This window comes from Papio anubis, chromosome 14, assembly GCF_008728515.1.
Source record: "Papio anubis isolate 15944 chromosome 14, Panubis1.0, whole genome shotgun sequence".
In the NCBI taxonomy this organism is placed as follows: Eukaryota; Metazoa; Chordata; class Mammalia; order Primates; family Cercopithecidae; genus Papio; species Papio anubis.
Genome location: NC_044989.1, coordinates 65757979 through 65770826, shown reverse-complemented (window position 1 = coordinate 65770826; position 12848 = coordinate 65757979). Strand labels below are relative to the sequence as shown.

The following is a 12848-nucleotide window of genomic DNA, read 5'->3' as shown; positions in this document are numbered from 1 at the left end:
TGACCAACGGTGTGGGTGTAATTAATGCCACTGAACTTGTATACTTAAAAATGGTTAAAATGGGAAATTTTATACCATTCATATTTTACCGCAGTGAAAAAAAAAAATGAAAGGATTGATCAGAGGAGGGGATGAGGAAGTAAAGGGAATGGTAGACCTTGGAGTTGGGGTGCCAAGGGAGGTCAGTTGGGTGACAGTGGAGGGTTAGCTGTAGGGGGTCATGGAAAATCTGGTGGCTTTGCCTTTAGCGGTGAGTGAGGTGAGCAGGGCTATGGGGCACTGCCTCCACGTCTCTGGCCAATTGCGGGGGCCAAGTTCTGAGTGCCCGGGCTGAGGGCGTCTTCCCTGAGGCCCAGGGAACGAGGGGAGTTCTTTGTTACTCTGCAGCTTTGTTTCCCGAGAATCTGTTATAACGCCTGGCATATGCAAGATGCAAATATATGTTTGAATGAGTAAAAATGAATTCTATCCAAAGAAAGAAAACAGCAAGTGAGAATGTAATGGCCTTGCCAAAAATCCAAATAAATTTCCCCCAAAAGTGATGAAGAATGAAAAGAAGCTAGAGTTGGTCTCTGGGGTAAAAAAAGGATTTTTGGCAAATGTACAGAAGAACTTATTGTGAAATTGAGGTTTTAGACTGGAAGAAATAAAATCATAAACAGAAGGCTACAAATGTGTAAAGGGTTATTGGAATTGAAATATTTTCCTACCTAGATATGTGATTTCATGGTGAATTTATGATTTGCAAGTAGATTATCCTATTTTATGCTAAATAAGATTCTTGACTTTATAAAATGTTAAAACTTGGTCATTCATTTTCAACTAATTTTAAAGGGTTGAAAACTTAATACCCTCTTAATGGGTTTGTAGTCTAGATGCGATGACTCATGCCTGTAATCCCAGCACTTTGGGAGGCCAAGGTGGGTGAATCACCTGAGGTCAGGAGTTCCAGACCAGCCTGCCAACATGGTGAAACTCCATGTCTACTAAAAATACCAAAAACTAACCAGGCATGGTGGCAGGTGCCTGTAATCCCAGCTACTTGGGAGGCTGACTCAGGAGAATTGCTTGAACCCAGGAGGCAGAGGTTGCAGTGAGCTGAGGTCATGCCATTGCACTCCAGCCTGGGTAACAAGAGTGAAACTCCGTCTCAAAAAAAAAAAAAAAAAACGGAAAACCAAAATAGGCATGTGTCTTTCCAACCTAAAGATACTAAATTATAGAAATCAACTCATTTATCAATACTGACACCTAGAAACTAGAGAATATTATGCCTGTATAATCTTTTGATCACAAGTAATTTTTAATTACTAGGTATCTTTTTTAAAATGTACTTTTATATTGAGTTTAAGTGTTTTGTTTTTTCCCTAAAAGTTGAGAGGGATCCCTTTTTAAGGTTGCCTCCAGGCATAGATTTCTTTCTATAAGTCCAAAAAAGTGCTGACTGGTGGTCACCTTGCATTGTGAAACGTGTTCTGCAACTACTAGACCATTGTCATGCCCCATTCTTCTTGTTGTCGTTTTAGTGACAGCTATATTGTGCGTGTCAAGGCTGTGGTTATGACCAGAGATGACTCCAGCGGGGGATGGTTCCCACAGGAAGGAGGCGGGATCAGTCGTGTCGGGGTCTGTAAGGTCATGCACCCTGAAGGCAATGGACGAAGCGGCTTTCTCATCCATGGTGAACGACAGAAAGACAAACTGGTAATGGCAGACATACATCACGTGGGTTAAATTAGTGACAACTGCTTTATTTACGTTAAATCATAGTACTCTTTCCTTAACGTATTTTTTTCTTTCTTTCTCTGACTTCAAACTCTTGCAAAAGCTTCAAAAGTTAGAACCCCGGAGCTGGTGCCAAATTGCAAAATGTGACTGTCCTTTCCAGCAAAGTCTCTTTTGACCACACGCTTTATCTGAGATGCTTAGAAGTATATTTGGCTGTTTTATTTGCATCTTTGATTAAGATGTCTAACATTGTAAAAAGGTGTTCAAAACAAAAGTGTACTTTTTTATTATTATGAATCACATTGTACTGAGCTGTGAAGTCAGTGTTTTAAAAATGTAGAGTTTATTCATGGAGCATGCCATTGAGGTTTGGATGGTGGCAGGTAAAATACAAAGGCAAGATACCATCTGACATTAGGCTATTTATAAATAAATGTTTATCTAGCTTTTATTTCATGCCCTAATGAATAAAACATGCATGGAAAAAGAAAGTAACAAAAAGTAGTGGTATCATACTTTGGTTTGTTTTTGTTTTTGTTTTTTGTTTTTTGTTTTGAGACGGAGTCTCGCTGTGTCACCCAGGCTGGAGTGCAGTGGCGCGATGTCGGCTCACTGCAAGCTCCGCCTCCCAGGTTCAAGCAATTGTTCTGCTGAGTAACGGGACTACAGGTGTGTGCCACCACACCCAGCTAGTTTTTGTATCTTTAGTAGAGACAGGGTTTCACCATATTGACCAGGTTGGTCTCGAACTCCTGACCTGAGGTGATCCACCCACCTCGGCCTCCCAAAGTGCTGGGATTACGGGCATGAGCCACCGCGCCCAGCCCATACTTCTATAAATTATTATCCATGCTTATAGATAAATACTTTGGAGAGTAATCATCGTCTCCCAAGGGTGGGGGATTGATACTTCATAATATACAGTCTTGTGGAGGAACTCAAATGTTCAGTTCTATGTTATGAAGGAATCTATGATAGGAAGGAAAATTGAACGTCCAAAATCTGTTTTAAATTAATGGCCCTAAACATGGAAGAACACTACTTCTATCTGTATTTGATCATGGAGTGTATACTCAGAAGCCAACAGATGATTCAGAATGTGCAGGATTGTGCAGGATCCCACAGAGAAAATGCAAAGACACCACAAGAATATGTCAGTGTTGCATTTGAGACCCTTTACAGCAGCATCTGTTGGGTTTTATGTGTTAAGTGTACAAATTTAATCTTTTGCAAGCACTTCTTATAGTTTAAAAAATTTACAAAATAGATAAGACAGAACAATTTGTAAATGTTACATGTGGGTTAACAGAAATGTTATTTTCACATTTGATTTCATTTCTGAAAATTTGAAGGGAGAAGACAGCTAATTTTAAAAAGTGTTTGTTCAGGAAATACCGTATATAATAGTCGAATAATGAAAACATTCTTATTTATAACATTTTTGCAATAAAAAGCAATGTAACTACATTACCAATAAAAAGTAAAATGACTACCATTTATCTAGCATTTACCATGTACTAAGTACAATCCAGCCCTTCGGTTAGATCTGTCATTGTATCCTTACAGCAGCCTGTATAATTGTAATTGAAGAAATTATGATTCAGAAAGATTCCTTGTTCTTAGTGGCCTGTTTTGGGGGCCTGGAACCAGTATTTGATTCTCTTGTCACTCTGACCCCAAAACTGAACAACCACCCTTAGCCTAACCTTTGATGTAATTTTCCCATTTTGTACTTTTTTAAATAAAAGACAGGATCTCACTTTGTTGCCCAGGCTGGCCTCCAACTCCTGAGCTTCAAATGGTCCTCCCACCTCATCCTCTGGAGTAGCTGGGGCTACAGACACATGCCACTGTGCCCAGCCATATTTTTAAACAGTCGTGTATCTCATTTATTTTGCCTTAAACATTCTCTTTCAAGACTATCATGAAACAGCATTGCCCTAACATTCTCATATGAAATTTTCCATGTTGCTGATATCAGTTCGATGTTTCATTATTTGACCACCTCCTTAGTGTCAGATATTAAGGTTCTTCCCCTCACCTCAGTGTTAGGAATACACCTGTGTGAATTTTCCACGTTTATTATATTTTTGGAATAATTTAGGAGGTCATGTTTGTATGACTTTTGATACATGTGCAAGGAGCTGCCACCGGTATTAGAATTTCCTTTAACACATTGAGGGATATAAAATATACATATATATAATATATGTATAATACTTATTGCTTACTAATGAGATAAAATGTTTTTCTGTTTGTTAAACAGTTGTAACTGTGAATTAATTATCTGTTGATGTCCTTTGTATATTTACTTATCGGGGCCTTATTTTTCTCCTTGATGTGTATGCCCTCTTGCATAATAAAGATATGAATCTCCATCTGTCATATTTGCTGCAAGTATATTTTTATAATCTGTTGCTTGCCCTTTAGTTCTTATTTTTATAGAGAGAGAAATTTTTTCCACGTCTTTGGTCTTTCTGTTTTTAGGGTTATTCTGTGTTTTACCAGATTATCTTGTCTGAAGGGTTATGTTTTTAGAGCTACTTTTTCCTGGTATTTCTACGGTTTGTCGTAGAATACTTCAACCTAAAGTGGTCCTTTAGCTTGTCTAATCTAGTCACTTTGAAGACATCACTAGTGCATAGTAAACTTTCACCATTTGTTCCAGGTCCTTTAAGTAAATAACCTCAGTTAAATTCCTACAACATTTTGAAGGAGGAAGATACTACTATTTCCACATTGTAGTGGGGAAACTCAATGCTCTAAGAAGTGAGCCACGTCCTCGGCATGGGACGGGCAGTGTCACCAGCAGAGCCAGCGTTTGAGCTCATTTCTTTGCAAAATCAAGCCTGTCCCTTCACACTAACTCAGCATACTATTAGGGCAGTCCAGTCCTCTGTCCACCCCCACTGAGTCGTGGACCAACTTATGTTGTTTGTTGCTAGTGTACACATAGATTGTGCTATCCTAAAAGTGTGCCTCATCCCCTCCCCCATCATGTTTCTCCATCTCCCCACCCCCTTTTCCTGTCCACTTTACATTCCTTGACTCCACACTTGTGGGCTTTTATATTCACTGGTACCTAAATCACACACCCATATGTCCTGTTGTACTTCTCTATCTTTGCATCCCTTACCTTGCCTGTTTCACACTCTGGGAAATTCTGGATTCCTGTACTGAGTGGTACTTAACCCTCCCCTCGCCCATACGCAGCATATCCATGCCCATGCTTGCGCATGCACACACACACACACACACACACGAGCACACGTACACAGTCTCCCTCCCTCTCTCTCCCCCAACCCTCCACCCTCCCTCTCTCCCTCTCCTTCTCTCCTTAGAGATATGATAACTCTTCCTTTGGCCTCTCAAGCTTCTCTAATGCAACGCTAGTGCCCACTGGAGACTATGCACCCACATGGGAGCTCTGCAAATGTGGTGAGTTATTGAGGAACCCCCCTCTAAAAGGTGGAATGGCAAAGAAAAGATGAAGATTATTTTTAGGATATATTGGATGGATGGTATCAGAGTTCCCAGTATTCCAACTAGGGCATGAAGTGCTCTTTCTGGTAGAAACAGTGTTGTCAGTTTTTACAATGTAGTGCAGGTGTAGAATTCAGCACATCGTGGGAGTTTGTTTCGTTACATATTGAGGGCTGTGAACTTAACTACCATTGTTTCTATGGGAAAAGTCTCTGTTCCAGACACCCATTCACAAGTAGTTATTCAGATCATTTTTTAGTAAGCTGGGGACGGTCAAGCCTGATAAATTATATGTAAATTAAAATTTTCTAAGTTGAATCTCATTTTAGATGGATTAAAGAAGTTTACTCCTTAAACAAATCTTGCAAGAAACCTCTTTATGGAGACTAATCCCAAAATCTAAGAGGTTGATCATTCTAGGCGTTGCCCATGTGTAGGTCAGTGAGCATTCTCACATAACATTTGGTGGGAATTTGAGCTGGCAAAGCTCTTTGAAAAGCAATTTGGCAGGATTTTAATTTTAAATGTGCGTATCTTTTTACCTAGCAGTTCACCTCTAGAACACTATCCTTTAGAAAAAGACTTAAACACACAGAGATTTATGGACAGCAACAGTTCTTAAACTTTTTTGGTCTCAGGATCCCTTTACACTCCAAAATTTTATTCAGGACCTCAAAGAGCTTTTGGTTTGGTGAGTTACAGCTATTTATAACTTACCATATTAGAAATTAAAACGAAAAACATTTAAAACTTTTAATTAAACAGTATTGTTACTATAAATGACATTTTTATGGCAAATAACTGTATAACTTTTCCAGAACAAAAGTAATTATGAGAAAAGTGGCATTGCTTTATGTTTTTAAAGATCTCATTAATATCTGGCTTACCAGAAAATAGCTGGATTCTGGTATCTGCTCCTGCTTTTAATCTGTAATACATTATTTTGGTTGAAATATATAAAGAAAATTCAGCTACTCACAGAGAAGGGGAGTTGGTAAGGGGAGAAATATTTTAATAGCCTTTTCAGACAATTGTAGATATTCTTCTTTGATACTACACTAAAACTCAACCACGTGGAATCTGAAACCTATCAATGAACCTTTCATACTCTGTTACATTACAACCCACTGGTTTATCTTTCACTTTCAATAGATCTTTTCCTCATCCCTGATTTTGTAACATGCACTGGTCACCTGAAAAATAATGCTCCACTGAGTAAAGCAGATGTTCCAAATGTTGATACATTTTATTCGGTAATATAAAAAAACTACATTTCTTAATATCGCCACTGACTCATTAATATAAAAAAAAAAACTACATTTCTTAATATTGCCACTGACTCATTAGAAGAGGCTTTAAGTACCAGGAAGCTGTCTAGAATTCTGATTTATACTTGAAATATAGATCAGGATGTAAATTGCAGCATTGTCTTCAAGGTGACCAATTCTCGTTGACATAAATGCCCGTGGGTATGGAGAATGGTTGAATAAATCTAATACATCCATATAGACTAATTAAACAATTCTTTTTACCTTCCTGTATCTCTATGACATATTTTTAAGGAAAATAAAAAGCAAGTTAAAAACAACTTATAGGTGTGGCTACATTTAAACACAGTTACCCTTACGCAGAAACTTACCTGTGTATGTGTAAAAAGCCACAAAACGGAAACTGGGATTATGCCCGCTCTACTGACAGTGGGGAACTGGACAGAGAGAGATGTTGACAGGGAGGGGAGAGATGAGTAGGAATGGAGTTCTCATGGCTTCAGCTAATACTTAAATCTCTCACAACATGTATTTCTTGTGTAGTTTTTAAGTCTCCAACGAGAACATAATCACGTTTTTTCTCCTTATGCATCTTATTTAAACGGGTATTTTTTAAAGCCTTTCTCAAGTTTTAAGTTAGCGTCTAATTGTATGTGTGCCAAAACTTCACCAGAGTTTATATCTGTTGGGAAGATTAAAGCATCTAAACCTTTTCATTTTTGTCTTTAAACTTAGATACATATGATAACTATTTTGCTTTAGAGGACATAAAGAGATGGTATCTGATTTCCCCCTTCACTTAATTTAAGTGGCTGAACTATTTTACTTAACTTTTTTTTTTTTTTTTTTAAGACAGAGTCTCGCTTTGTCACCCAGGCTGGAGTGCAGTGGCGCAATCTCGGCTTACTGCAAGCTCCGCCTCCCGGGTTCATGCCATTCTCCTGCCTCAGCCTCCCGAGTAGCTGGGACTACAGGCGCCCACCACCACGCCCAGCTAATTTTTTGTATTTTTAGTAGTGATGGAGTTTCACCATGTTAGCCAGGACGGTCTCGATCTCCTGACCTCATGATCTGCCTGCCTCGGCCTCCCAAAGTGCTGGGATTACAGGCGTGAGCCACTGCGCCCGGTCATTTTACCTAAACTTTTCTAAGAAAATGTACCTTTGGAATAATTTCAGAGTTAGAAAATGTCAACCAAAGACTAATTTTTTTCACCCCGAAAATATGGAGAAACTAGGAGTCTTTGTTTTCATAATACAAAAAGTTTATTTTGAGACTTTGAATTGAGACTATTAAATTCTAAAATAGATAACATTTGTTAGTTAAATTCTTGATTATTTGGATTTCCCCAATGTGGAATGGGGCTGGGCTGACATTTAATCATTGTGCTATTCTTAGGGGGAAATGGCTATAATAAGCAATTTAATCATAAATAGAATTATGGGAGGGGACTGTTGTCCGATCTCAATACAATGTATAAAGTTAACTGCTTGGGACTAATATTTGATATACCAATTTGAATATTATTCTCGTTTTTTTATTAAGTTAGGGAACATTCATTAGGCAACCCTTAATTTATTTTTCATTTGTTCTTTCCTTTTGTTGAGACAGAGTCTCACTCTGTCACCTGGGCTGGAGTGCAGTGGCACAACACCTTCTCAGCTCACTGCAGCCTCAACCTCCCAGACTCAAGCAATCCTCCCACCTCAGTCTCCTGAGTAGCTAGGACTACAGACGTGCGCCACCACACCCAGCTAATTTTTGTATTTTAGGTAGAGACAGGGTCCTGCCATTTTGCCCAGACTGGTTTCAAACTCCTGGGCTCAAGTGATCCTCTTGCCTCAGCCCCCAAAAGTGCTGGGATTACAGGCATGAGCCACTCTACTGGCCTCCTTCTTTTTCCTTTGATCTATTCTTAGAATTTGTACTTATTTAAAGGTATTCTCTAATTTACGTGTATACTAATTTAGGCAGGTCTTTACTCTTGTCCTTCATTGAGTCTAAATTAATAAGATCACATTGTGGTAAACGCAGATCTTTGCCAGAACAAGATTGGGCTATTAAAACTTAGCAAAATCGTTACGGTGTTTGTAATGAAGCCATAGGAAAAAACATTTTAAGGAGTTTGAGTTTTTTCATGAATAAAGAACGAAGTTTACATTCAAATTATTGCAATATTATCTATAATATTAAATAAACTCTAGTATCTCTATCAACTGTGTTACACACAGGGAGTTATTTTATAATCTTGACTTTTTGTAGGCTAGTTAGGGGAACAAGACTAATATACATGAAACTGTTAGAAAATAGTTTGAAATCAGGTACTAAATTGTGAAGATGACAAGGAGAACTGGAGTACGTGTAAGAGTAAAACTTGACAGGGAAGATATACTGGACAATGAGTGTGAATTAGGGTTCTCATTTATTCAGTGTTTTCAGAGCATGTTCCTGTTCTCATTGATAACATTGGTGTTCTTTCCATCTTAGAGATAAAAAGATCAGTCTACTCATTATAACTCAGTAAAAGCCAGTTCTGAGACTAAATTGCTAGAAACTTGAAGATTGTTCTATTAATCCAAACATAAAGTTAATAGAGATGCAGATCAGTGTGGCAGCAACTGAAATGGGGTTGATATAAAAGCTGTTGAAGGAAAAATGAAATGGACCTGGTGATTAATAATACAGGGGATAGGCAGAGGAGGCAAAGATAACCACAGAGATGTTGAGCCAGAGAAAAAGAGTAGAGAAGGATTGGCATTGCCAGAAGCTGGAAGAGGAGAAATTTTAGAGTAAAGTTGATTTTTCAACTTTTGGAATTTGGAGCCTTAGGGGAGGGAAGCTAGATGGCCATCAATACAAAGACCGCAACATGAAAACAGTAATCTGAAATACAGCAAAGACCCAAGACCTGGGCATCAGCTTAGTGCCCTGTAGCCAGGGGCCAGGAGGAAGAGGAATGACTGTGATGAAGAGAGAGTGGTGAAGTGGTACAGCCAGGACAGTGGGAAGCAGCGAAGATCAGATGGTCAGCAGCCAAGCAAAGCCTTCTTTCCAATTGGAGAGACTCACAGATATGTGAAGGCAGGGGTTGGAGGGATTTTGGTAGTTGCCACCAGTGATGGTTCCTAATTAGAATTCTGTAACCAGACATCATCATGGCTGTTCCACTAGTAACCAGCCTGTGTGTTTCCATCCTTCAGGTGGTATTGGAATGCTATGTAAGAAAGGACTTGGTCTACACCAAAGCCAATCCAACGTTTCATCATTGGAAGGTCGATAATAGGAAGTTTGGACTTACTTTCCAAAGCCCTGCTGATGCCCGAGCCTTTGACAGGGGAGTAAGGAAAGCAATCGAAGACCTTATAGAAGGTATTGAACTTGTCACTGCATTCTTAGTGGGACTATGGAAATGTTCCAAATTCTTTTTAATTCCAATAGTCTGCCATCATATATTTGTGGTTTATTTGTGGGAGGGTTTGGGGCCAGGTCAGTAGATGCCAAAACTTTTGGAATATCCAAGGAGAGTAATTAAAGTGACAATGCAGGCAAAAGGAGATGGGTTTCAGAGTAAGGAGTAATCCCAATTGATCTTTGGACTCTGCTGTGAAAACACAAACAGGCAGGTTCTGGATTTCCATGTGCATGTATTTTTGACTGCTTTCACCTTGTCCTGACTATTGAAACGGCTTTGGTCTGGTCTGTCTTGGCTCAGAAGTAGAGTATGGATTCTGGCGGGCCCAGACGGCTTCTGGCCTACCCACTGTCCTCCTGTAATCAGAGGCCCAGGGTGTACGGCTGCCACTGAGAAGGAAAGGGATCTGTGACCTCTGGAGCCCTGGTTCGGTTTAGGCCTTGGTCTATGGGTAAGTGAGTAGTAGGCATTGTGTTACATCTGATCATGGCCTGGAGGGCCCTTGGGCAGTCAGTTCTCATAGTGGACTTGGCGAGAGTCCACAGATGCAAACACAAAACTTCTCCACTGCAGCACATCCAGATATCAAATCAGAGCATTAAAGAAGCCATAGACAGGGCCCTGTGAAGAAAGAAATATCAAGCAAGGCATATTAATGCCAAATTCAGATCTTGGGGAAATTAATCATCAAAGAATGTGTGTTTCATTTGCTTAAGAAATAAAAGTGTTCTGAAGTCATTTTCTTCATTGTGGATTTGGGGGAAGAGAAAAAAAGCCAGTCTTAAAAGACAAATTACCTAACATTATAATCAGTAGTAAGACAAGTCTAGCTAGAACATGAACCCATAAACAACTATGAGATAGCCAAAAAGAGATGATAAAAACCAGTGTTCAAATTATAGGTCTGACATAAGTGGCAAATATTTAAAATGTTATTAAACATAGCTTTTTCATGTTTAGAGAAAAAACAGCTCCTATATTATTGATAGGCGTTCACATTGTGTCCATGTACTTAATTGCACCACATTTCATTCTCCTACTTGTAATTTTTTTCTCTATATACATTCCATCTAGCTTTTTTTCCACCAGTTTTCCTTGAATATTGGTTTAATGGAGTAATTCGGAGTAGAGAGAACTCCTGAAAGACCAATAGGAGTTGCACAGAGCATATTATGGAACTGTTGTTTTTTCTCCTGCAGTCTCTTATTGGAAATTTAAGTATTTCTCATCATTTCTGAGCAGTTCTTTTAATTTCAATTTCATGTAATAGCAAAATACTTTCTTTTTCTTTTTTCTTTTTTTTTTTGAGACGGAGTCTCACTCTGTTGCCCAGAATGGAGTGCAGTGGTGCGATCTCGGCTCATTGCAACCTCTGTCTCCCAGGTTCAAGCGATTCTCATGCCTCAGCCTCCCCAGTAGCTAAGATTACAGGCGTCCGCCACCACACCCAGCTAATTTTTGTATTTTTAGTAGAGACAGGGTTTCACTATGTTGGCCAGGCTGGTATCGAACTCCTGACCTCGTGATCTGCCCGCCTCAGCCTCCCAAAGTGCTGGGATTACAGGCATGAGCCACTGTGCCCAGCCAACAAAGTATTTTCTAAATGCATATTTTAAAAGATCTAACCAAGAAAAGGAAAAGAGAGAGAATAAATTTCCCTTTTGGTATATCTGTCACTGATGCGATTTTAAATACGTTCTTCTTTTGGCCAATTAAGTTGCTCCATGCATTATTGTCTGCTATTCAGGGTGGTGGGGGGAAGTAGGGCAGTTGTACCTGATTCGCATACCAGAATGAAGAAAAAGGTGAACAAGTAAATACATTGAACTTTAAAGTCCACTTGGTTCCATGATGGAATAAGGAGGGTTTTCTAGCAAGAGCTGTAATTTTGACTTGGAAAAACAAAGCAAACTCACTGATGCCTTGGTATTGCAAGAGAAAACCCCCTTGCACAGGTGTCCCCTTAGAAGGGAGCCCACAATTTGGGATTTAGAAATAGAATATCTCAATTCAGAACTGGACACAACCATACAAGCTATTGAGCTAAAATGCCTTCATTGGTAGATGAAAAGACCAGAGGCGCTAAGTACAGTTTACACAGTGAGATTGTGGCAGGTCTCACTTAGAGGTTCCCCGTCCAGTGCTTTTCCCACTACACAGCTGGGACCTCAGGGTCACTACAGAGGCTGGGCTCGATGCATGTCCCTCAGAGGAGCGGGCAGCCTCTCCCCTCCTCCACAGTGCCTCTCTGTGTGCTTATTCTGTAGCAGCCAGTGCAGAAGTTTGAGAGATTAATTGGGAACAACAGCAGGCAAAGTTAATTTAGGGAGCATCCTGGTAAAAATCAATTAAAGAAAAGTAAATTAAAAGCACTCAATTCCCAGGTAACTTATTTCTGCTGGTAATTCACATGCAAAAAGAATGGAATGTGGTTTTATTAAAATATCCTTTTTTAAAGGGTTGGATTTGATGTATCCTCTTGGGAAACACTTTTTATGACATTTTTGTCTTTTTAGGTTCAACAACATCATCTTCCACCATCCATAATGAAGCTGAGCTTGGAGATGATGACGTTTTTACAGTAAGTTTCCTTTGTCCTTTGCTTTCCAGATTAGTTGTTGAATAATCAGAGAAAGGTTTTGTTTAAGGGCATGAAGCACACTTTGCAATGTGGCGCTTGCTGTTGCTGTTTGGACGGCATCAGAGCGATCTCTGTCTTACTACAGTTTTTCTTGGGCTGGGTCTGTCCCTGTTGCTTACGCTGCAGTGGTGTCATCTGCCACACAGCACAGCATTGTCAGCTCTCTCAGGTCTGTCCAAGGTTCTTAAAGTCTTTGCTCAGATTTAGGATGACTGGCTGCCCTGGTTTGCCCAAGTCTGTCCTGGTTTTAGCACAGAATGTCCCTAGTCCTGGGGTACACCTCAATCCCAGGCAAACAAGAACAATTGCTCGCCCT

General features: G+C 39.6%; 1 protein-coding gene across 2 annotated transcripts in view; it reads left to right on the top strand.

Annotated features, from left to right (window-relative positions):
* Positions 1-12848, top strand: part of SPRED2 (sprouty related EVH1 domain containing 2) — a 126938-nt gene that overhangs the window by 89158 nt on the left and 24932 nt on the right. For both annotated transcript variants that reach the window (XM_003908741.5, XM_003908740.5), the window contains exons 2-4: positions 1527-1704; positions 9680-9848; positions 12408-12472. In XM_003908741.5, coding sequence (XP_003908790.1) covers positions 1527-1704; positions 9680-9848; positions 12408-12472 — 412 coding nt within the window. The remainder of the gene's footprint in view (positions 1-1526; positions 1705-9679; positions 9849-12407; positions 12473-12848) is intronic.